This window comes from Callorhinchus milii, unplaced genomic scaffold (genome assembly GCF_018977255.1).
Source record: "Callorhinchus milii isolate IMCB2004 unplaced genomic scaffold, IMCB_Cmil_1.0 Scaffold12, whole genome shotgun sequence".
Lineage (NCBI taxonomy): Eukaryota > Metazoa > Chordata > Chondrichthyes > Chimaeriformes > Callorhinchidae > Callorhinchus > Callorhinchus milii.
The window spans coordinates 18,879,155-18,903,920 of record NW_024704753.1 but is presented as its reverse complement, the minus strand read 5'-3'; the positions used below and the strand labels follow the sequence as shown (position 1 = coordinate 18,903,920).

The 24,766-nt window shown below is 45.9% G+C and overlaps 1 protein-coding gene and 1 non-coding gene across 2 annotated transcripts; both read left to right on the top strand.

Annotated features, from left to right (window-relative positions):
- The first annotated feature begins 1,723 nt into the window (after positions 1-1,723).
- On the top strand, positions 1,724-19,761 carry si:dkey-49n23.1 (semaphorin-3D). The gene is made up of 18 exons (XM_042339716.1): positions 1,724-1,781; positions 4,590-4,642; positions 7,049-7,297; positions 8,357-8,419; positions 8,646-8,765; positions 9,154-9,247; positions 9,688-9,816; positions 10,188-10,330; positions 11,060-11,177; positions 13,418-13,487; positions 13,876-14,020; positions 14,511-14,733; positions 15,498-15,586; positions 16,177-16,218; positions 17,160-17,317; positions 17,828-17,892; positions 18,532-18,665; positions 19,205-19,761. Exons 1-18 carry the CDS (start codon positions 1,724-1,726, stop codon positions 19,625-19,627), a joined length of 2,376 nt encoding a protein of 791 aa, XP_042195650.1. The 3' UTR covers positions 19,628-19,761.
- Positions 8,814-8,887, top strand: trnaa-cgc. Its single transcript has one exon. It is a non-coding gene; the product is annotated as a tRNA-Ala (tRNA).
- Positions 19,762-24,766: the final 5,005 nt, after the last annotated feature.

Genomic DNA, 24,766 nt, shown 5'->3' with positions numbered 1-24,766 from the left:
AGTTGATTTTCCTGTGTGTAGATTATCAAGTTACCTGGGACTGGCTTCTGCTTCTAAGATGGTTTGGGATAAACACAACACAATCCAGGACACTCCCACCCCACCCCCCCCACCACTCCTCCCCACCCACCACTCCTCCCCACCCTACCCGCAAACCCACCCACATAGGTCTGTAATCCACTCCACTGGCATCTGTCACTGTCTAACATCCATGGAGTCCTTCCTTATCTGTTTCCTTTGATTGAAATGGAAAGATTCATGTCAGGACAATGTGGCTGTGCAAGTGACTCCGTTGGTATATGCTGTGGGACAGCAGCACTGGCTGACTGCCAGCCAGGGAGCCAAATTACAGGAAAATAATCTTCTTCTGACATAATCACGTGCAGTTCATGGGAATTGAGAGCAGAAAATGCAGAGGAAACACAATCCACTACTTTATAAAAATTAATACGAGCCACTGCGCCCCGAAATCCTGGAACGCTCTTCCTCAATCCCTCCGCCTCACCCCCTTCCTTCCCCCATCTTCAGGTCCCGCCTGAAGACCATCCTCTTGACCGTGCCTACGGTCACCTTTCCCCCCCCCACCCCGCCCCAGCCCCCTGCCACCTCCCTTTGGCTCAGCCTCGTGCTCCGCCACTGGCAAACTCTCTGGGACGCTACCCTATGTGAGGGGCACTGTGTAAATGCAAGTTGTTGTTGCTTTGCTAGGCTTTGGTTTGGGCCAGAACGTGGCTGACAGGCGGAGTGGCAGAGCCAGCGAGCGCTTCTAGAACAGGAAGCCTCTTATTGTTAACAGTTGTTTGGAGTTTAACTTCCTCCGAGTCGGTCTGTTTTCTCACCAGCTGCTTCTGGCTTGCTTTCAAACCTCCAAGTTCTTCTTTTTTTTGTTTATTTCCAGGAAAGGGATCTAAGAGCACACAACACAGAAGGGGGGGGGGGGGGGGGGCAGTGGTTGGGTGGGGGTTTCTGTGTTCAAAGCTTCACGACTCCCGCAGCTTTGCCATTGTCCTTCTACGTTCCCCCTTCCCCCACTTCTCCCTCACTCATTTCCTCTCCACAAAGTCGTCGTCCCGGCCAGTTTACAGGGAAGCTGCCAGACCCACGTAAAGGTGATCTCTTTGAGTACAAGATTTTAAGTCGGATTGCAAGAGTCAACTCTGATCAATACTTTAGGAACGTATCAAGACAGTAAGACAGTAAGAGCAGTGGACGTAGGTTGCTGGGTTTGATTCCCGGGCAGAACAGGGTGAAACGTTGGGCAAGTTTCCTTACTCCACACACACACGCGCACGCACACGCCTCGGTTTACCAGCAGAGAGTAGGAACCCGGTTGTTAGTCGATTGGCGGATCTCTGTTCTTGGGGGCAATAATCCCTTCAAAAATAAATTTTAAAAAAATAATATTTTCGTCACTCGATCCACGGCTGTTTGCGGGGACGCTGCTGTGCGCAATTCACTGCCGCGTTTCGCCCACAGAACGTGTAGATCCACTTCACTTCGCGCTCAAATTCTCGAAGACGTGATAAGGTGCTGCGTCAAATGCAAGTATCATTATTGCAACAAAGCTTTAATGCCCAGGCGGCTCACGGTAAAATCAAGTTCACTTCTTTACGAGTTTAGCCACAACAAACGGGTGACGGTTAGTCTGAATTTCACACCCGTCAGACGTAAAAGCTTGTCAGTGAACATGCTTGACTGAGATCAGAATGTGATGCTTAGGGAAATGAGCCTTGACATGTCATCTCACCTGGAGTGGCTGAGCGACACCCAGGGTCAAGTAGGTGAGTTTTTTTGCTTTGGATCCTGGCTTTGCTGACCGACACCCAGACAATCCAAGCAACCGGAGAGATCTATCTGAGGCTCTGCACTGTCCCATCTGTCAGTGACTCAATAATGAGGCGAAGATAGGAAGCCAGACACAGAGGAAGCCAAGCGAGCACAAGTTGACTTTGCAAGATCGCTAACACTTTACTCTGAATGAGTCTCATCAACCGTTTGAGTAGGACAGGCCCTTTGAAAGGTATTTGTTGGCAGATTTGGGGGGTGGGAGAGGAGGACAATGTAGATAGACCCATTTCCTGAAACAACCCAGTGTTGATAGCAGGTGTCTGTGACTCCCATCTACAATATTCAAAGGTCTGGGAAGCCATTGGAATCCAAGCAAAGAGCCTGTACAGTAATAGTGTTCGGGTGTAAGTTTGATGGTGTTTATTAGAGACTTACGTGACATCCTCCACCTCACCCCTTCCTTCCCCATCTTCAGGTCATGCGAAGACTTTCCTACGGTCACCTCCCCCCCTCCCCCGGCTCGGCGTTGTGCTCCGTCACTGTCAAGCCCTATATAATATATACAACGCCAAAACCATTTATTATTTACTGGGTCTACAGTAAATTTAATACATTTAATTTGTAAAGGGGACGTGTGTTGTGTGTGTGTGTGCATGTATGTGTGTTGTGTGTGTGCGTGTATGTGTGTTGTGTGTATGTTTGCAAGTGGGGATGGGGTGGGGGGTGAAAAATCTACCGCCAAATATTCTCGACAGCTATTCGTGGGGTACTTGAGGCTGAAGAGGAAAAGCACAGGCTGTATCTTGTTACTGCGAGGCTTTAAGTGCCGGTGTCTGACAGTAGCTGATTTATTTGGTAAAGTCCAGGTACGTAACATACCCAACTCTAACGCTGGCCCTTTGACAAGGCTGTACATTGTTAAACATCGGCCATTACACCATTTATATCTGGCTTAATCACACTTTTTCTTAAAATAAAATTGCTTAACCCAAATTCTAGCTATATTAAGTATGTACACATCTATCTGAGAACATGACCTTTCTAAGTACCAGATCACAGTCTGTGTAAACAGATTCTCTTCCTCTCACCCCCCCCACACCCCTCACTCCCCCACCCCTTCGCCCCCTCCTAGTCCATTTGGAGACTATTGATCTATGAACCCTGTGAAGTGCCCAAACTTTTATCTTTACTAATGCACACAATGACCTCAAAGCTAAAGGCGAGCACGATAGCTTCAGAAAGGTATTTGACACCAGTGGCCCTGTTTCTGTGTGGCTCGTACCATACACTCTGTGGCCTCGGTCAATGAGCGAGAGAAAGTGATTGCAAAGCAAGTGGGGGTTACTCGGGTTAGGGAACGATGCCACCATCTAATCCAAGGGGTTGAGTTTCTGGCCCATTATAGTGAAACTTTCATAACTCGCCCCTGGGATAAGTAGTCGACCCCACACAGCTGGTCGCTTACTCGATATCCCGGCTATTTCTCCCATAAGAAATTTATTCACGATCCTCTGATAACTAGTCACCCTGGCCGTCTCGTAACTAGTCCGGGTTTTTGACTATGTTTCCATGTTGCACACCTCTGGTCGCTCATCGTTTTACACGGTCTTTAAATGGCTAAGAGATTCAGGAATTTTAACAAGACGCACAAACTGCATTCCCTGAGCTAACAGTGAGTGTAGAAATTGTACTCAGGGTCAGGCTATCCCAGATTCCCTGCAATGTGAAATCACCCCATTACCACCCTGAGAACAGGCCAGTTTGATATCAGTCTCCTGTTCCCTCAAGACTCCCCAATATTGTCTGCAAACTGAAGAGTAGATAAAGGCCGTAAACCTACAGACCTTTCAGGGAACAGATCGCTGGGAGTGAAGTAAATATCTTTTGGCTGATGAACAGCAAATTAACCTTTTCACCAAATGCCGTTATCTACTCAAAGCGTCACTCCCTTATTCACTAAATAGTTTCAGCTGTAAATTCTTGTTCAGTGAGTCTACCTCAGCCCAAATTGCAAATCACACTCTGTTTTACTGCTCACATTCACTTACAGTTTAAACTATTCTTATTATTTAATTAATTTAATTAATAATCATGACAATAAAACTTGCATTTGATACAGCGCCTTCTCACATCTTATAGACGTCTCAAAATGCTTCACAGCATATACTATAAAGTGAATTGACTGTATATTTTGTGGGCGAAACTCGGCAGCCAATTGCGCACAGCAGCGTCCCCACAAACAGTCGTGGAGCGAGTGACCACATTATATAATTTTTTTTATTAAGTAACAACAATAATCCTTGCATTTGATTTTGCAAGGATTATTACAGGGAATAATCCCCTTCATGTTGGGAAGACGACTCAAAGCGCTTCACAGGATTTACTGTAAAGTGTAGTTAGTGATTGTATGTTGTAGATGAATCTGTCAAATCAGCTGATCAAAATCAATAACTATAGAGAACGCCCTGGGTGTTTTATATTTAATATTTCTTTCTAAACTTACGAGCCGTGAGTAAAAATTAAACCAAGAGTTAGCACATTAACCGAACCAGAATACACTGCTTTTATAACCTTAATGATAGGGTGACTCTTTTATGTCAGATTATATGTGATAATCAATAATTAGTGCACACTCAAACTTTAATTTGGTATAATACTACGGTGCCTGGATCAGCAGGCTCAGGGCAGGCTGCACATACACAGAGTAAAGCTCCAACCATCTATTCTATTCTAATTGTTACCCAAACTATACAGTTGTATGTTTTGGAAAGGAATTAAAGGGCTTGTGTTCTCTGTTGCAGAGGTTTTCCGGGAAGCTCTACCTCCCAAAAACAATACGACATGGACTGCCACCGTAAGGCAAACACACAATTTTCCTCTATTTTTCCTCCTCAGACCTTGTGTCAAAACATGGCCTAAGGGATGGTCCTTCTGACATGTTGCTCTCAAGCCTCTGAAGGAACATTCAACAGAACAGCTTGGGAATGATTGTATTTATCCTTCCATCTGTGTGGCTAAACTCTGCCCCACACCTCCTCCATCCCTAGTGAAGTCGTCCAAATGACATACCTGAGGTTTGGAACCTAGCGTAGAGTGGGGAGGAGATTATTTATGCACCAACCCATGGGATCACTTCATAGCCAAGGTATTTATCGAAAGTAGGACAGTAATAGATCTAATGCCAATCTCTTGGGTATAATAAACTCTAGTTGCTCAGCAACTCTCTAATTACAATATCTGGATCATATCCCATGAGCTCAAACCTTGCATCTCAATAGTAACTTTGAGTGCAGCGATGAGGAGAGAGGAAACTAGCTCCAAATACTGCAACAAAATGGCTTTTGTACGGCGCCTTTCACGCTGGGAGGATGTCTCGACGTGTATGCTCGACCGAGTAGAGGAAAATGCAACCAAGAAGTCTCGACTGTTTGTGGGACGCGCCGCTGTGCTCAATTAGCTGCCTCGTTTGTCCCACGAAACATACAGTCAATTCGCTTTATGGCCTGTGAAGCGCTCTGAGACGTTTCAAAGACATGATAAGGTTCTATATCAAGTGCAAGGATGATTATAATTATTGTTACTATTATTAATAAATGTCCGTGCGGTGCAACCGTGAGCAAAGGTCTGGGTGGCGAAAAGCAAAATCTGTTTGGGATTTCAACAACAACAACTTGCATTTATAGAGCGCTCTACACGCTGGAGCTCTCGGAGTGCTTGAAGACCTCAAGCCCTCTCTGAGAGCAAAGGCCAGTCTGCAAGTCCATCAAACCTGTAATCCTTCCGTTCTGTGGCTGCGGTTTGAGTTCGGTGAATACATTCCATTCAGCTGAAAGCAGACACACAGACGGCCTTTTGTTATCTCTCAATTACGTAATCACAGCAAGGAAAGGAAACTTCGAATGGTGTCGGGCATCCCAAATCCATCAGAATAATTTGTCACAGTAGAAACAAGCGGTTATTGCTTTTGGAGGCTTATTAAACTGTCCTCAAGCATCGTCACCAGCACAAGATTGGAATATATGATCCTAACCAGTGCCCGGTCCCAATAAATAGAAATCTGGCTTCTGTGAACAGTGCAAGCCAAATCCACATGGATTTCCAGCAACGATTTCTTCATTCCATCACCAATATCACACTCCTGACTCCCACCACATTATATCATTGTTGTGTTTCACCCACAAAATATACGGTCGATTCACTTTGCAGCCTATTCTGTAAAGCGCTTTGAGACGTCTCGGTGACGTGATAAGGCGCTGTATCAAATACAAGGATTATTATTATTATTATTATTATTATTATTATTATGCAGTACAAGCAAACTCCGCCAAAACACCAACAGGAAGAGAGAAAGGTCATTTTCCATTGGTCACCTGGGCAGCACCACAGGGAATAACTGCTGCAATTGTAAATGATTTTCTGGAACTCTTTCTTTCTCTCTCTTTCTCTCTCTCTCTCTCTCTTGTTCAAGTGATCTGCCCGAGGGGAGTGGAGTACAGAGGAATGCCATCAACCTCCACAAGTCAATACATGGGGTGACTTGGCCTTTTCAACCTGTCAACAAGTAATTAGTCTTTAATGCTTTAAAAACCAGCTCCAGCAAGTCAAGGTCCTGGGGCTGGTCAGTCCATTGTGCCAAGTAGGGACAATGGCACAATTCTTACAACGATTTTTTTTCAAGGATTAAGACCTATAATTGACTTTAAGGGAGTGCCTCAAGGAGAGCTTTAGCTACCGGTGGCCCAGATGGTGTTTGATGACGGGTTCTTCCTAAATCGCTCATGTTGACAACGTGACAATATTTGGAGTCTTGTAGCTCAGTGGTTAGAGCGCTCCCCTCGCAAGCGAGAGGACCCGGGTCCGATTCCTGGACAGGTCAGGGAGAAACCTTAGGCGAGTTTCCTCACTCCGCACACACACACGCCTCTGTTTACCAGCAGTGAGTAGGAACCCGGTTGTTAGTCGATTGGCGGATCGCTTTTCCGGGGGGAATAATAATAATAATTTGGTCACTCAACCCACAACTGTTTGTGGGGACACTGCTGTGCGCAATTGGCTGCAGTGTTTCGCCCACAAAATATACAGTCAATTCAGTTTACAGTGTATCCTGTGAAGCGCTTTGAGACGTCTCGAAGACGTGATCAGGCGCTGTCTCCCATGGAGGATTGTTATTATTATTTTTATTATTATGATTAAGGATTATTGGAAAGGTGCTACTACTAACAATAATCCTTGCCTGTAATTCCCTGTGTATGTTTGGCAGTGGCTGGAGATAGCCGATCTTCACACAAATTGTATGGATTGTCTTCCGAGTCCACACACTTTTCCCCTCCCTGCTTCCCGTACTTTCAGATCTGCTGAGATCCAACAGCTCAGTGCTCCTGCTACCAGCTGCAAACAGCTCCAGTACCAGGTCTTCTTGTTGGACGAAGATCGAGGAAGGCTTCTCGTTGGTGCCAGGGATCACATCTTCTTCCTGCCTCTGGACCACACAGGCCAAAGCCCTCAGCAGGTTCGTTCTACCAGTCACTAGTTGTACCAGTGCTAATCTGAGGACCCCAAAACTCCACCTAGTCTTAGCCTGGTTGTTAGTCGATTAGTGGGTCGTTTTTCCGGGGGTAATAATCCCTTAAAAAAAAAATAAATCAGGTCACTCAATCCACGACTGTTTGTGGGACGCTGCTGTGCGCAATTGGCTGCCGCGTTTCTCCCACAAAACACTCAGTCAATTCACTTTGAGACGTCTCGAAGACGTGATAAGGCGCTATATCAAACGCAAGGATTATTATTATTAGATTTGGCCAAGCTCCTCCTAGCTATAAACATTTAATTCCTTACATTTAACACGCAGTGAGCGCGTGAATATTGAGCATGATATTTCTTAACATTAAGAGCTTGTTGAGAGCCTTTTGATGCAGTTTTGCAACAACTAAATAATAATAATACTAAAAATCCTCACATTTGATACAGCGCCTTATCACGTCTTCGAGACGTCTCAAAGCGCTTCACAGGATACGCTGTAAAGTGAATTGACCGCGTATTTTGTGGGTGAAACATAGATTTGGTAAATGTAGATTGGCTGAGGGTGGGGTGGGTGCCTGGAGCCAGGATTCGCGGTCCTGCTGGTCTGGGAGGTGGAGGATTGAGAGATTAGTGGAACTAGAGTTTATCTCCTGGGGTAGACAGGCCACTGGCTCTGAATTCTTTGAGCTCATTACTATTCCCACACTTCAGCTGGTGGGACAGGGGAGGGGAGTTCAGCAGGTCAGCACCCTGTGGGCTAGATTTTATTCAGGACTCGGATCACGTCTCCTCCTAATCCCTTTTCTCATATCCTGTCATTTTCAACAGCTAATTAATACCGTTTAATTACTGTCATAAAAAGAAGTTCGACTCCCCCCCCCCCCCTCCCCCCACCCCCTTCCCCCAGACTGCTGACCACGACCGGGGTTTGACTTGCACGGAGGGCGTGTAGAGCGCCAGGGAACCGAAAGAGATCGGAAAAATGGAATGAAACGAAATCCGCAAAAGCTCTCGGCTGACGACAAATACGATTTGCTTCCTTCTTCAGATTCACTGGCCAGCCCCGAAAGAACATGTGGAACATTGCGTGTCAACAGGGAAGAGGATTGAAGTAAGGAAACGGGAGATTACCGTCTGTATAAACTGCTGTATGTAGAACATTGAGTGTTCAAGGAAGAGATGAGCTAAACTACTCTCTAAGGAATATCAGTAACCGAAGTGTTAACTAAGATTTAGTGCTTGGTATCAATAGTATATTATTAAGCTTCTGCTACTTCATTTCTGGACTTGACATTCACAGTAAAATGTGACTTTAATCTTCCTGCACCTTCATCCAGACAGAGTGTGCCAACTTCATCCGCCTCCTGGAACCTTTCAACAGGACCCACGTCTTTGCCTGCGGCACCGCAGCCTTCCACCCGCTCTGTGCTTACGTTCAAGTTGCCACTGAATCAGAGGTAGGGATTCTGAGCTGCTTTGGGAAGAGGCCATTCTAAGACAATTGGAGTCCTGTAGCTCAGTGGTTAGAGCGCTCGCCTCGCAAGCGAGAGGACCCGGGTTCGATTCCCGGGCAGGGCGAAACCGCGGGTAAACTTCCTTACTCCACGCACACCCCTCTGTTTACGAGCAGCGTTTTTTTTTAGCCAATTGACGGATCGCTTTCCGGAGGTAATAATTCCATTGATAAAATAATAATAATAATAATAATAATAATGGTAAGAATTGGGTCGAACCAGATGGACCTCAAACCACACATTCAGCGCCTTGGGGCGCTCTCCCGACGTGAAAGGCGTTATACAAATGTAATCTTGTTGTTGTTGTTAGTATGAAATGTTTCTTTTCCAGGAGCCACGCTTCCATCTGAAGCCACATTCGGTGGAATCTGGTTTGGGGAAATGTCCATACAGCCCACACGAACACTTTGCAGCTGTGCTGACAGGTGAGATATTACCCAAATCCTGCTCTACGGAGGTCCTGCACACACACACACACACACACACACACCTCGTCAAACAACCTAACTGATCATCCAAGAGGGTTGCTGTTCGCTGTCTTGTAGCTGATTTCACATTTGGGGAAATCCTTTGAGACGCCTGGAAGATCGCTTTTCCGGGGGTAATAATCCCTTCAAAAAGATAATAATTGGGTCATTTAATCCATGAAGGTTTGTGGGACGCTGCTGTGCGCAATCGGCTGCCGTGTTTCGCCCACGAAATGTCCAGTTAAGTCAATTTACAGTGTATCCTGTGAAGCGCTTTGAGACAATAGTCTCGAAGACGAGATAAGGCGCTGTATCAAATGCCAGGATTATTATTGTTATTATAATGGTGCAACAGAACCTGCTTTGCCTCTCCCAACCCTGTGTTTTTTTTCCTACAGACGGGGAGCTCTACGCTGGTACCTCATTGGACTTCATGGGAATGAACCATGCAGTGATTAGGACCGCGGGTCACAGGTCCAAGCAACGCTACCTCAAGACGGAACAGGATCAGCAGCACTGGCTAAACCGTAAGTCTGGGCATCGCTAAACTGGGCAAACAAGAGACTAAGAGAGTCCTGGGAACCCTGTTCTTCGGCACTCAGAGAAACAAACAGATTTGTAAATCACTGGTTGATATTTGGAAACCGCCCGTGAACAGTTAAGTTAACAGACTGAAAAATAGGCAAAAAAGGATTGAATCACTGGGAACACTCAGCAGGTCAGGAAGCATCAACGGAGAGAGGAAAGTGAGTTAACGCTTCTGGTCACTGACCTTTCATTCTGACGTTAACTCACTTTCCTCTCTCCATAGATGCTGCCTGACCTGTGTTGCCAGAATAATCTCAGAGTCTCCTCATCAATCTTTCCTGTGTGTGTGTGTGTGTGTTTTTTTTTAAAGATCCTGACTTTGTTGGTGCTTACACGATCTCTGACACGTATAATCCTGACGATGATAAAGTGTACTTCTTCCTGAAGGAGATTGCGATGGAAACTGGGAACTCTAATAAAGCCATCTACTCCAGAGTGGCTCGTGTGTGTAAGGTAAACATCGGACACCAGTAATCCTACGGGGGAACCTTCCTGGTGACCACAGGGTTTCCAAATGGTCTATAAGACACTCCAACGTCTGTGAGCAGAGACGATGGAAGAGCTTCTAACTTTTGCTGATCCTAAAGCCAGACTATTATGGGGGATTAGCAACTAACCATTTTTATAAATCTCGCTGATCAGCCCTCTTCCAATGTTTGCAAACTGATGCTTGCAATTAACGCACAAATCTGGTTCGTAGGTATTGCTACCCACTGTGTGGTGGACGTTATTATAATGAAGTTATTGGTCCTTGGCATTCTTTGTCCTCCTCACCAGTCCGCAGTCTTTTAAGAAAAGGTGTTTTGATGTTAAAACACATGAAGAGGTCGGAATAAAGAGAGGTGCAGGTCAAGGGGGGAGTTGGGGGGGGGGAGGGGGGAAGATGATCGAAGGCACAGTGGAAGAGGAGTGTCTTGAGACGGGCCTTGAAGGAAGTAAGTGGCGGGGGGGGTGGGGTCGGGTGGGGAGGTGTCGGGAAAACTCCGAAAGTGCAAACACCACCAACAACAAGAAGAAGACATGACGTTTGTCGATGGTGCGTCACGTCGGGAGGACGTCCCACGTGGCGATCAGCATTTCAAATTAATCAATTAAGTAAATTAATTAATTAAGTGGCAGACAAAGCATTCCGATTGGGTTGGAGTGCAACCAAACCCTGTAACGTTCTGGGTTCTTTTCCAGAATGACACAGGCGGCAAACACAGCCTCATTAACCGATGGACCACATTTCTGAAAGCGAGGCTGGTGTGTTCTGTGCCCGGGCTCGGGGACACACTGGACACGTTTTTCGACGAACTTGGTAGGTCGCCCATCGTGACTTTGCTCTGATCGTGGCGTCCTGTAGCTCGGCGGTTAGAGCACTCGCCTCGCGAGCGAGAGGACCCGGGTTCGACTCCCGCCCGGGCCGGTTCAGGGCCAAACCTTAGGCAAGTTTCCTTACTCCACGCGCACGCCCCTGTTTACCGTTGTTGGTCGATTGGCGGATCACTTTTCCGAGGGTAATAATCCCTTCAAAAAGATAATAGTTTTGTCACTCAATCCACGGCTGTTTGTGGGGACGCTGCTGTGTGTGCAATTGACTGCCACATTTCGCCCACAAACAACACAGTCAATTCACTTTACAGTGTATCCTGTGAAGCGCTTTGAGACGTCTTGAGGACGTGATAAGGCGCTATATCAAGTGCCTGGATTATTATTGTTATGATGATTATTATACGATGATACGAATGTGCTTGAGGTTAGATTCTGGGCAACCGGACCTAAACCAGTTGTGGACAGAGAGCCAGAGAGCCTGCGTTTATTCCAGTTTAGGCACATTTGTTTCTGGTTTTCTTCTTGAAAATACGGATGACCTGTGTTCAGTTGCTTGAGCCCAGAGCTCTGAGAAGCTGAAGAATTTGCGCAGATGGAATTTGAGTCTTAAATTTGGATGTCGAGGCCTCAAATCCAGTTTTGAACTCAGTTGGTTCCCCATAATAATATAATATGTTGTAGATAGAGGCAGCAGTGACTTTGAAACAGCGTAATTCTAGATTCAAATAATGACTTTAATAAGGATTGCAAATCACTAGGACTAGAAATAAAATACCCTATAAACCTCAGGCCACGGACAACCTAGTTTGACGTGTTTTCTTGACAACATGAAAATAAGTCTCCCAGCAGTTCAGAAATGGATTGATTTGAGTGAAAGGCACTTTCTTACTCCGTGTGTTATGAGAGGTGCTGACAACTTATTCCATTGCCTAACGCGGTTTTGCTTTGAAAGGGGGGCACAGAATTTCCCAGAAGTAGACAACGGCCTCTCTCAATATCTGTGTCCATCTGGTAAATAAAGGCTTCTGCTTGTGATAGATATAACGGAATTATTGGGCAAGTTTCCTTACTCCACACACAAGCCTTTGTTTACCAGTAGGAACCCGGTAGCTAGTCGATCAGTGGATCGTTTTTCCGGGGGTAAAAATCCCTTCTAAATAAATCGATAAAACTAATTTGGCCACTCACTCCAAATCAACCCACGGCGGTTTGTGGGGACGCTGCTGTGCGCAATTGGCTGCCGCGTTTCGCCCACAAAATACACAGTCAATTCACTTTACAGTGTATTCGGTGAAGCGCTTTGAGACGTCTCGAAGATGTGATAAGGCGCTGCGTCAAATGCAAAGATTATGATTATTATATCAAATATAAGTATTATTACCATATTATAATATAGATTTAATAGTGGATGGAGAGGAGAGTGTAGCGTAACTGGGGGCAGGAGGGTTAACATATTTTTGCTGTGGGTGATCCTGGATCCCTACGCAACCAACCACGTCGAAGTTTACATCTGAGTTTCCTGGCCCCTATTCCAGCATAAAACATGCCAAAGAGTTGTTTATAATCCCATCACTTAACAGCCCTGGCTGCAGGCACTACATTCCCCAAACGTAGATAGCTGCTCAATTAGAGTGCGTCATGAATCGCATCTTTTACCATCCATAAATCAGGAGGAAATCTGCACCTGTTTGCAGTGCATCTCTAGGCTGGAGTTGTATACAGACTTGCAGTTGATTTGCCGCAGAACACGATGCGGAGTGAAATAGTGTCATTCAGACAGAACAATGCCCAAAGCATTGGGAGGCACAAGGGGTTGAAGGCGCTTCTCTTTCTGCAGGGGTTCAAATCTAGTGCAGGCGGAGAGAATGAATGGCCTCTGACTTGCGGGTGTCTCTGTGTGTTCTTTAGTCTATGAACCAGGAGATATATGTGCACCTATTCTGGGAGTGCTGTAGCTCAGTGGTTAGAGTACTCGCCTAAGCGAGAGGACCTGGGTTTGATTCCCGGGCAGGTCAGGGTAAAACATTGGGCAAGTTTCCTTTTGGTCGCGGCTGTTTGTGGGGACGCTGCTGTGCGCGATTGGCTGCCGCGTTTCACTCACAAAATACACAGTCAATTCGCTTTACAGTGTATCCTGTGAAGCGCTTTGAGACGTCTCGACGACGTGATAAGGCGCTGTATCAAATGCCAGGATTATTATTAAGTATTTCCTCTTGATGTCTACAGAGGACATGTTTGTTCTTCAGACAAGGGATGAGCAAAACCCTCTGATCTACGCTGTGTTCACTACTTCCAGGTCAGTGAAATGTTTGGCTTGATTGGTGGTTCCCAACAGTGTCACTCAGCCACAGCCCCAGGCTGGATGGAGCCTGCACGGGCTCTACGTGATGCCGTGCGTACGTGGACGGTTCGTAAAAAGCCCATCTGCCTGTTGAAGGGGATAGGAATGTGAGAAGCGAAGGGAGCTTCTCCTCCGGTTTCGTCCAAACGTCCTCCAGATACAAAAAATTGGTGGTTTGCTTCATGGCTATTGGGGCATTGCTGTGTGCAAAATTGGCTTAAATACCCAGTTACTACAGTTGACAGTAAATTCTATGAGACGTCCTTCCCCACGTGAAAGGCACTGTGTCAAACGCAAAGATTGTCTGCATTCTTGGCTAATACCTCTGCTTGGTTTTAACCAGTTCTATCTTCAAGGGCTCGGCCGTGTGTGTGTACTCCATGGCCAAGATCCGTGCAGTCTTCAATGGTCCCTTCGCCCACAAGGAAGGTTTGGACTATCGTTGGGTAGAATACAAAGGGCGGATCCCTTACCCCAGGCCAGGAACAGTACGTTTGTTACCAGCAACGTTCACTGCAATACGCAGTACTGCATGTACAGAGTCCTGCAGCTCAGTGGTTAGAGCTCTCGCCTCGCGAGTGAGAGGACCCGGGGGCTCGATTCCCGGGCATGGCGAAACCTTAGGCAAACCACACGCCCGCACACGCCTCTGTTTACCTAGCGGTAACCCGGTTGTTAGTTGATTGGCAGATCACATTTCCGGGGGTAATAATCCCTTCCGTTTTTTTAAAAAAGAAATTTTTTTGACACTTAACCCACGGCCGTTTGCGGGACGCTGCGGCGCGCAATTGGCTGCCGTGTTTCTCCCACAAAACATACAGTCCCGTCACTTTACAGTATATTCTTTCGAGCGCTTTGAGACGTCTCGAAGACGTGATGAGGCGCTGTGTCAGATGCGAGGATTATAATCCATCAGAGAAGTGGTCACTTGTTAAAGTAACAACCATCGGTTTTGCTCTCTCTCTCTCTGTCTCACAGTGTCCGAGCGAAACCTACGACCCTCAGTACAAATCGACAAAGGACTACCCCGACGATGTCATCAGCTTTGTACGAACCCACCAGCTGATGTGGGAGGCCATCCGGCCTGTCAAGCACAGGCCCATCTTCATTAAAACCAACACGCAATACAAGATCCAGCACATAGCGGTGGATCGAGTGGCTGCTGAGGACGGCCAGTATGATGTGCTTTTCCTTGGAACTGGTAAGCGGCAGAATTGAGCGCCTCTGGGACACTTACCCCCACGTCCGCCGACCGGCCCTCCCCACCATCAGCGGTCGGGTCTTCAGCACTCTGTCTGCCCCCACCCTTTGGAACTCCATCCCGCGGTCCCTCCGCCTCGCCCCCTCCCTGGCCTCCTTCAAGACCCTCCTCTTCCACTGTGCCTTCAGCCAACCCCCCCCTACCCCTCCCACTCCCTGCCCTCCACTCCCTCCTGATCCCAACTCCCCTGCTCAGGTCCAAGTCCCTGACCTTTTCCGTACGTCTACTCCTCGCTCACTGAAATAGTGTTTCCGCAGATTTGTTCTGAATTTACCGCTCATTTGATCGCAGGACATGTCGTGTCCTCTGGTTCTACTGTTCAGTATAAAACAACTTATCGTAGTCTAAAAGTATTCATAGAGGTTCAGGTCTATATCCCTGTGATTTTTTTTTTGGGGGTGGGTTAGCCCATCTCCTGACCAAGTTCACTTTACGGTGTCTCCTGTGAAGCACTTTGAGACGTCTCAAAGACGCGATAAGGCGCCGTATCAAATGCCAGGGTTATTATTATCTTCTGCTCTCAGCTATGTTTCTCTGTTGCTGGTTATTGTAAATATTTTTACGAATTCCTTATGTCTCCATTTATGAAAGTTGAACGATTCCTGATACGCCTCATCTCCTATTGCAGCGAAAACAGCCACAGAGAAAGATGCAGATGTTCAAAAGATGTGATTTTAATTTTGTTTTTCATGCTTTCTCAACAGATGAAGGGAAAATAATGAAAGTTATTACAATCCCCAAAGAGAATTGGGAAACCGAAGAGATTGTCCTGGAGGAACTCAGTGTCACCCAGGTAAGAGCAGATAACTTCTCTCTAAATTGGTTATGAGTAAAGCTCTTCAATGTGGTCTTGTGTGGACGTAAAAAAAATCACCAGATGCTTTGACAAACCTCATGATGAATACAAAAATGACTCTACATTAAAATAGAACATAAGACCACGGTCCATCTGGTTCACCTTCCACCATCCTGGCAGTCGCTTGACAGGTCGTGTCCCCAAACTATACACCGTATCCCCAGGATATTATTTTCTAGCAGAAATCTATCTTGTTTGTTCTTGAAGCAAACAACATTTTCTGCTTCCACCGTCTGTCTCCCGAGGGGAGCCAGGTCCGTACGTTTACTCCTCGCTCACTGAAGTAGTGTCTCCACAGATCTGTTCTGAATTTCCCCCTCTCAATCGCAGCCCGTGTCCTCCGGTTCTTCTGTTCAATAGAAGAGCGCAAGCAATGCACATGTGCTCCATAAATTCTGGATTGACAATAACCTGAGCCCTCGCTTTCCCCAGCTGGATGATACAAGCTTCAGTATTGTGTAGTTCTTGAATGTTAATGAAAGGAAATCTAGGACGTGTCTACACCATTGTTCTTTTTGTCTCTGCAGCAACTATCCCCAATCCTGAGTATGGAGCTCTCCTCCAAACAGGTACGTCTCATTCAGATTGCAATCAGTGCTCAACCGAACAGCACATTGGTTAGTGAGTACCTGATGCACATCAGGAAAGTGAAAGGAAATCTTCGAGGAAATATTTAGTGAATGAGAACAGCAACTTACACTTACACAGCGCCCCCTCACGCAGGGCGGCGTCCCAGAGCGCTCGACAGTGGCCGAGCACGACACTGAGCCGAGGGGAGGGGGGAGGTGACCGTGGACACAGTCGAAGAGGAAGGTCTTCAGTTGCGACCTGCAGATGGGGACGGAAGTGGGCGATGCGGAGGGAGGGAGGGAGAGAGTTCCAGAGGCAATCCAGTGCATGTAATACATTTGCTGAAGCATATGAGACTGTTTTAAAGAAAAGGTATAGTTTAGAGAATGAATGGTGAATTATAAAGTTGTATTAAAAACAGTTCAGGAACCAGAGGCCCAATTTAGGGAAATAACCAGTGGAGTTTCGAAAGGGACTGGTTTGGGTTGTCTGCTCATCACACAATTATGAATTGTAGAGCATGTCTTGTTACTTAATGATCTAATGAGCCCAATATTTACCGGATGATGTAAGCATGAGAAATAATATTAGGAAGATTTGGACTAGTTTGGCAATAGGTCAAGGAATGGAACGCTTTAATGGAGCAAAATGCAAGTTAATCCTTCATTGGGGACCAGAAACATATTTGAGTTTGACCCACAAAATCTACAGTCACTGCACTTTACAGTGTATCCTGTGAAGCGCTTTGAGACATCTCGAAGACGTGAGAAGGCACTGTATCAAATGCAACGATTATTATTAAGTATTTCCTTTTTATATCTACAGGGGACAGGTTTGTTCTTCGGACAAGCCACGAGCAAAACCCTCTGATCTACGCTGTGTTCACTTCTAATTATTATTATTATTATTATTATTATAAACCGTGTTTTTGTTTTTCTAGCAATACCTCTATGTCGGCACAGTGGACAGTGTAGTCCAGGTCTCGCTGCACCGATGTGAGCTGTATGGGAAGGTGTGCGCTGAGTGCTGCCTGGCTAGAGATCCATACTGTGCCTGGGACGGCTACGCTTGCTCCCGGTACTTCCCAACAAGTAAACGGTAAGATCCCGGCAATTTGGAGAATGGCTTCTTCGGTCAGCGTCGGCAGCTGGTGCAGTGCGTGTGAAAATTAACCACCAAATAATAAATAAAAATAACAAATCCCGGCATTTGATACAGCGCCTGATCACGTCTTTGAGACGTCTGAAAGCGCTTCACAGGATACACTGTAAAGTGAATTTGTATTGAGTGTCGATGGGTATTTAACAGCATTGCCTAAAAGGAATTTCAAAAGCAAAAAAAAATTGGCCGCTCAACCCACGACTGTTTGGGGACGCCACTGTGCGCAATTGGCTGCTGTGTTTCGGCCCCAAAAATCTCCAGTCAATTCACTGTACGGTGTGTCCTGTGAAGCGCTTTGAGACGTCTCAATGACGTGATCAGGTGCTATATCAAATGCAAGGAATATAAGATTAATATTGCCGGGGAATCCCAAGACAGCGCTGTGTCTGAATTAAATAAATAAGCCCTTATATATCTGCCAACTCCTTGTACTTTGTTTCTGTTCAGACGAGCCCGTCGACAAGATGTGAAACACGGTGACCCAATGACCCAGTGCTGGGACCTGCGAGATGGTGTGTGTTGCTTTCTGATTCTGTGCCATACGGTACTTTAAGTGGAGTCCTGTAGCTCAGTGGTTAGAGCACTCGCCTCGCAAGCGAGAGGACCCGGGTTCGATTCCCGGGCAGAGCGAAATGTTAGGCAAGTTTCCTTACTCCACGCACACGCCTCTGTTCACCAGCAATAAATAGGAACCTGGTTGTTAGCCGATTGGCGGATCACTTTTCCAGGGATAATAATCCCTCAAAAAAACAATAATAATTTGGTCACTCGGTCCACGGCTGTTTGTGGGGACGCTGCTGTGCGCAATTGGCTGCCGCGTTTCGCCCACAAATATCCAGTCAATTCACTTTACAGTAATATTTCTGCAAAGCGCTTTGAGTCATCCAGAAGACGTGATAAGGCGCTGTATCAAATGTAAGTATTATTGTTATTAATGTAATACTGAAATGTCACACTCTTTCTTGTGTGTATTATACAATACATCATATATTTCTAGGGTATAATAACCTTGTATATAATAACAAACTCTGACTTTCATGGTATTAAATGGTCTCACATGCTATATAACATGTGCACATATGATGGTATTGCACTCTCCATTCCTGGGTGAAACACGGCTGAATTCCCTTTTCCTCTCGTTTTACATAAAGGGTTTGAAGATGCGGAAGAGAAGCTGCTCTTTGGTGTGGAGACCAACTCAACTCTCCTGGAATGTGTTCCCAAGTCACTGCAAACAGCCGTCAAATGGTTTGTGCAGTGGACAAAGACTGAACATATAGAAGAGGTGGGTGGTTGACGTTGAGGGAAATGGCAATGTGCACACCATCAAGTCTCACTGATTAGTCACACAGTCTGATCAACAAATCACATTTATATAGCGCCTTTCACGTTGGGAGGACGTCCCAAGGTATTAAAACCATCGAGAGAGGCTCTTCCAATGCGTCTCTTGCAACTCTGGACAGGACACCAGAGAAAGCTTGTTGGCAGAGAGATGTATATGTTATATAAAGGGCGTATTTTCACTCACCTCTGTTCTGTATCCTCTCCTCTCTCATTAACACTCTTTCCTTTCTCTTTGTCAACAATACTATTATAAAAATAATAATAATCCTCGCATTTGATGTGGAGCCTTATCTGCGTCTTCGAGACGACTCAAGGTGCTTCACGGACTCCACTGTATGGTGGAGTGACTGTATATTTTTGTGGGTGCAACAGCAGTCAATGTAATCGGGAAATATGACAAGTGCGTGGCTTTGTGGAATATCACCTTGTGGATGTCTGAAGGCTCCAGTTGAGTGGTGTTTATGTTCACTATCCCCACAGCTGAAATTGGATGATCATTACATCACCGTGGACCAAGGCCTTCTGATCCACAACCTTCACAAACAGGACTCTGGCGTTTACTACTGCCGGGCTCAGGAGCACTCGTTCTCTTACACCGTGGGCCGCTACAGGCTGCGGGTTATCGACCAGGAGCAGATGGAGGGGCCTTGGCACAAGGCTGACGAGGATGAGGGGCGGGTGAGAGAGCAGAGCACCTCGGTCAGAGAGCTGAGATCGCGTTACAAAGAGTACCTCCAGCTCCTGAGCAGCGGCCCCAGGCTCAGCATGGACGAGTACTGTGAGCAATCGTGGAACAGGGAGAAACGCAGGCAGAAGCCGAGGAACTTCAAGTGGAAAAACACCGTGGACGGCAGGAAGAGTCGGATCCGGAGGCATCCCGAGGCCTTGGGGAAGACTGACTAACCTTAGAGGCCGCCCCAACAAACAACACTCTCTCTGATTGTGTCCATGTACAGTTACTGTGAGCGGTGAGAAAGGTGACCATAATAATCAGAACCAACATAATAATAATAATAGTAATCTTTGCATTTGACCTAGCGTCTGAGACGTCTCAAAGCGCTTCGCAGGAGTACGCTGTAAAGTGGAGTGACCTTGTATATTTGTGGGCGAAACGCGGCAGCCAATTGCGCACAGCGGCGTCCCCACCTTGTTGATGTGTCTCAAAGTGCTTCGTGGGACATGCTGCGAGGCGGAATAAAGTGTATTTTGTGGGCGAAACACAGCAATGTCCCACAAACAGTCGTGGAGTGAGCGACCGATTTTATTTGGGGGATTGTCAGCCAGGCACCGAGAGAGAGAGATACTCCCTCCTCTTTTCCAATAGCGCCGCGGGATCTTTAGCGTCCGCCTGGACAGGCAGACGGGAGCTCGGTTTTGCGTCTCATCCAAAGGACCTTGTCTCCGACCAGCACGTGTACTGGAGCGTCAACTTAACTACGTTAATAACTGTGTTATTCCACGTCCCGACACGGGGGCTTGAACCCGCAAACTTCTGACTCGGAGATGAGAGTGTTACCGCCTCTCCAGGCTGACACACACACACAAAAAAATACAGAAAATCGACTTCAAAGACTTAATTCAACAATTGGCCAAATTCCAGGCGCTCCTACACCAACAGAGTAACCCTGGACCCCAGGAGGGATTGCTCCTCATTGTCCTCATATCTGAACATCTGTGGCTTTGTGTTAATAATACTGTGTGTATTCATGTATTTGCATCTGTGTGCGTGTGGGGTGTGTATATAATCTCAAAATAATTTTGTTTAACGAAAGTACGGAGCGCGGAGACTTATCAGGAAAGAGTTGCCAATTCCGAAATTGAATTACCTTGGGTTACGGAAGCTACTTTTCCTGGCAATACACATGGTTTTTTTTTCACGCGGAAACCCATCACCGTTGCTCACGAGTCTCCAAGCCAAGCCAAGCTTTCCAGGCATCCCACCTACACCTGGAAATCCCAGAGATAGATTGTCGGAACGGAATGCGCTCTCTCTCTCTCTCTCTCTCTCTCTCTGGAGGGACGCACCCCGCTTACCTAATTCCGGAAAGGATTAGGCGCAGGTTGGCGAGAGCCAAGATTTGGGGTGTGCGTTGGGATAACTGTGGAGCGTTGAGTCTAACCAGCTGAAACCACACGGCTTGCCATGGATAGTGTGTCTGGGAAGCGTAGTAAAGTGTAGCGGGAATGCAAATTAATGCTACCTGTCACGTTCCCTGCCAGGACAGTGGGACATCAAACTTAACGCTTCCTGTTCTACGCCGCTTTGAATTGGAACTAGAATTGCTTTTGTCGTCATTCTTGAAGGGAGAAAGACCGTCTGAAGTATTATACAGTTTGGCTGCAATCGTCAAATGGATGTTCGACCTTTCTAATTAGTTGTGTCTCCACAGCTGACTCCGGCAAACAGTGTTGGCTCGAACTTTGCAATTCTCTCTGGTGGACATTTCCACAGAGTTTTAATTCATGAAACAAAACCGGTTAGGTTCGAACCTGACTCCTGATTTAGTCTAGTTTTACAGTATAATGTTCAAACAGATTAAATCCAATACTGTATATACCTTTTATAATCCTTATATTTGATATTGCGCCTTATCACTTGGTTGAAAGTGTTTCAAAGCGCTTCACAGGATTTTTGTTGTCAAGTGTAGTGACTGTATATTTTGTAGGTGAATGAATAACCTTCGTTTGTGGTTGTCATTTATGTTGCTTTGCTGCTTCTTTAGTAACCTGTCCCACATAAGATATAAATAATAGTCCTTGCATTTGATACAGCGCCTTATCACGTCTCAAAGCGCTTCACAGAATATAGTGTAAAGTAAATTGACTGCGTATTTTGTGCATCGAGTGACCAAATTATTATTTTTTTTTGGAAGGGATTATTACCCCCTGAAAAGTGATCTGCCAATCGACATAGCAACCAGATTACGTACTGATTGCATACTGCTAGGTAAACAGAAGCGTGTGTGTAGCGGAAGGAAACTTGCCCAACATTGCACCCAGTCCTGCCCGGGAATCGAACCCAGATCCTCTCGCTTGCGAGTCGAGTGCTCTCACCACTGAGCTACAGAAATCAGCAAACCTCAGCTATGCTCCTTCATTTTCAATTCATAAAATCAAGTTCCCTCTTCGTGGAGGTGGGGTGTGTTGGCAGCTAATATTTACACTTTAGTAATCCTCTGGTTACAGAGGATGTGATTTGTGGTCACATCATTGCAGGGCAGAACGATAGCAGAGGTGAGTAAAATACAAGTTAATTTTCAAGCTACTGTACTCAAATCCTGAGCGAGTCGTGCTGCGTATGTTTTTTTTAAGAGGTGGAAGATACTTTGCTCTGCAGTTAAAGCCTTAAGTTATGAACTTTATTCTAAATATAATCACTAAACCTGGTTGAGTGGGGATTTGAGCGTTTGAATCTGTATATACTGTTCGAATAAACTGTGCAAAATGTGGAATTTCTGTGTGGGTTTAAGCTTTATTCTGCTGAGTCTCTAACACGTCTGTGAGCTTTGTGCACAGCTTTCATCAGAAAATATTGGTCATGAGGTCGGGAAACACGGAAGAGCATATGCCGTAAACTTACAATAAATAGATGGGACATTCAATTATTTTTGAAGGAATCATTACCCCCGGAAAAGTGATCTGTCAATCGACTACCAACCGGGTTCCTACTCACTGCTGGTAAACAGAGGCGCGCGCGCGCGTGTGTGTGTGTGTGTGTGTGTGCGGAGTAAGGAAACTTGCCCAGTTTCGCCCTGACCTGCCCGGGAATCGAACCCGGGTCCTCTCGCTTGCGAGGCGAGCGCTCTAACCGCTGAGCCACAGGACTATTTCTTCGCACAGAGGGTTGTGAAGATGTGGAACTGTCAACGAGATCTAATAAACTGGTGTAACAGATTGAATTGGCTGAATGTTCTCAGCTCGTTCCTGGTTCCTGCGGACGGCTCTAATCCTGTTGTCGACAAGCCAATTTTATTTACAACACTGTGCAGGCCTGCGGTCTGCCAGACGTCGAGTATTTATTACTCTTCTGGTTATTCTTTACTAATCCAGGAGTTGCTCGTGTGTATAATTAGGGGTAAATGTTTAATTTGGGAATGATTGAGAAGGCATCAGCTAATTCACAGCCGCGCAGAGCAGATCTCAAGGGCTGCACCCTGACCCCACAAATCACACTGTTTACTGCCTTCTCATTTACATGAAGGGAGTCTTAACTATCGGTACCCTCTCTGTAAAGTAACTTAAACTTCCTTTTCTTTCTACTTTTTTAAAAAAAAGTCTCTCCTGCTTTTCTGTTGCTCGTCAATTTAGATTTCTCTCCCCGACGTATCAATTGTTTACGATATAAATCATCTTCTGGGGTTAATAATCTCTTAAAAAAATAATAATAATAATAATTTGGTCACTCGGTCCACGGCTGTTTGTGGGGACGCTGCTGTGCCCAATCGGCTGCAGCGTTTCGCCCACAAAGTACACAGTTAATTCACTTTACAGTATATTCTGTGAAGCGCTTTGAGACAAAGACGTGATAAGGCTCTGTATCAAATGCAGGGATTATTTATTATATTTATTTTATTTACTGGGCAATCTTGGGTGACTAGTGAGCAATTGCGTTCGGATAAAGAAACTAAATGCAAAAGGTGTTTATTGGACAAAAAGTGCAAAGAATGTAGGTGTGATCATTGTGAATGTCTAGTTACTGTGAAACAGTTGTTAACAAGTACTGTATTGAGAAACATCTGGAGAGCCTTGGATTGCAAGCCAAAACAAGTTCTGCCAACCTTACTTAATATCTTGTGTGGGGCGTGGTGTGCGATTCTGGACAAAAAATAACCGCAAAATAGACATTAAAAAGCATTGAGAGAAAATCTAAGGAGGTTGATCTTAAGGCTACAGGCGACCAAATTAATGGAGATCTTAGTCAAGCAATTAGCGCTATGAGCAATTGGCCGCCGTGTTTCACCCGCACAATATACAGTCAATTCACTTCACCGTATAGTCCGCGAAGCGCTTTGAGACGTTTCACCCTACACCTGATGAAGCAACGTTTGATGGTTGGCGTGAATTGGAAAGAGTTGCAACCGCGTGTTTAACCGCAATTTACCTTGATCCGCGAGCGATTCAGCTCAGAAAATTATTACTTCACAATACTGACAACTCTCACCTTATGACCCTGCAATCAAGTCACAAGTAATCAAGAAAGTATTCGGTTGCAGAACAGTATTAAGATCGTCAAAAATACTTCCTAAGGCGATACAGTACAGGATTCAACAGGAGCTTGTAACTTGAGACACAAACATGCCTCACCTATCTCTTTGAAACAGAATTTTTTTAATATAATAATTAGAGGTGTTACGATCTACAAAGGCAGATACATAGGTGTAGAGTGAGTGATATTTAAAGCGGATAGTGTGGGTGTTTCTAAATTCTGCTTTCAAATCAAATATCTATTTATAATCTGGAGTTTGGCCTCCGGGGGAGTGTGGAAGTGTGTCCACAGCCTGTCCTCCTGTGATTGGAGACAGCTCTCTCTCTCTCTCGCTCTCTGATGGACATCTGCTTCCAAGGACGGTCATCAACTCCAGCCTACAGGCAAAGGAGCAGATTGTACAACATCTCCCCAAGATGGAGGGATTGATGACATCTTTCTCAGGCACAGTCTTGCAAGCCTCCTGTTGGTTTTCTTCCTACCCCACCATGGGAGGTCACTGCATATTTACTGCGAGATATTGAAGCGTGTAACCTGGAACCTGAAAGCTCCTTCGATCCCCATCAACCGTTCAAACAACAGAATCTGGAACTCTCTCTCTCCCTCTCTCTCCCCCCAAAAAAGGCTGTGGGTTATGGCTGGATCCATTCAAGTTTTCAAGACTGAGGTGCATAGATATTTGTTGGGTCAGGGGATCAAGGGCTACGGGGAGAGGGCAGGTAATTGGAGTTGAGGTACAGATCAGCCGTGATCTTACAGAATGGCGGAACAGGCTCGAGGGGCTGGATGGCCTCCTTTTGTTCCTACTTTCCCATGAACTCTTTTCCATAGAAGTC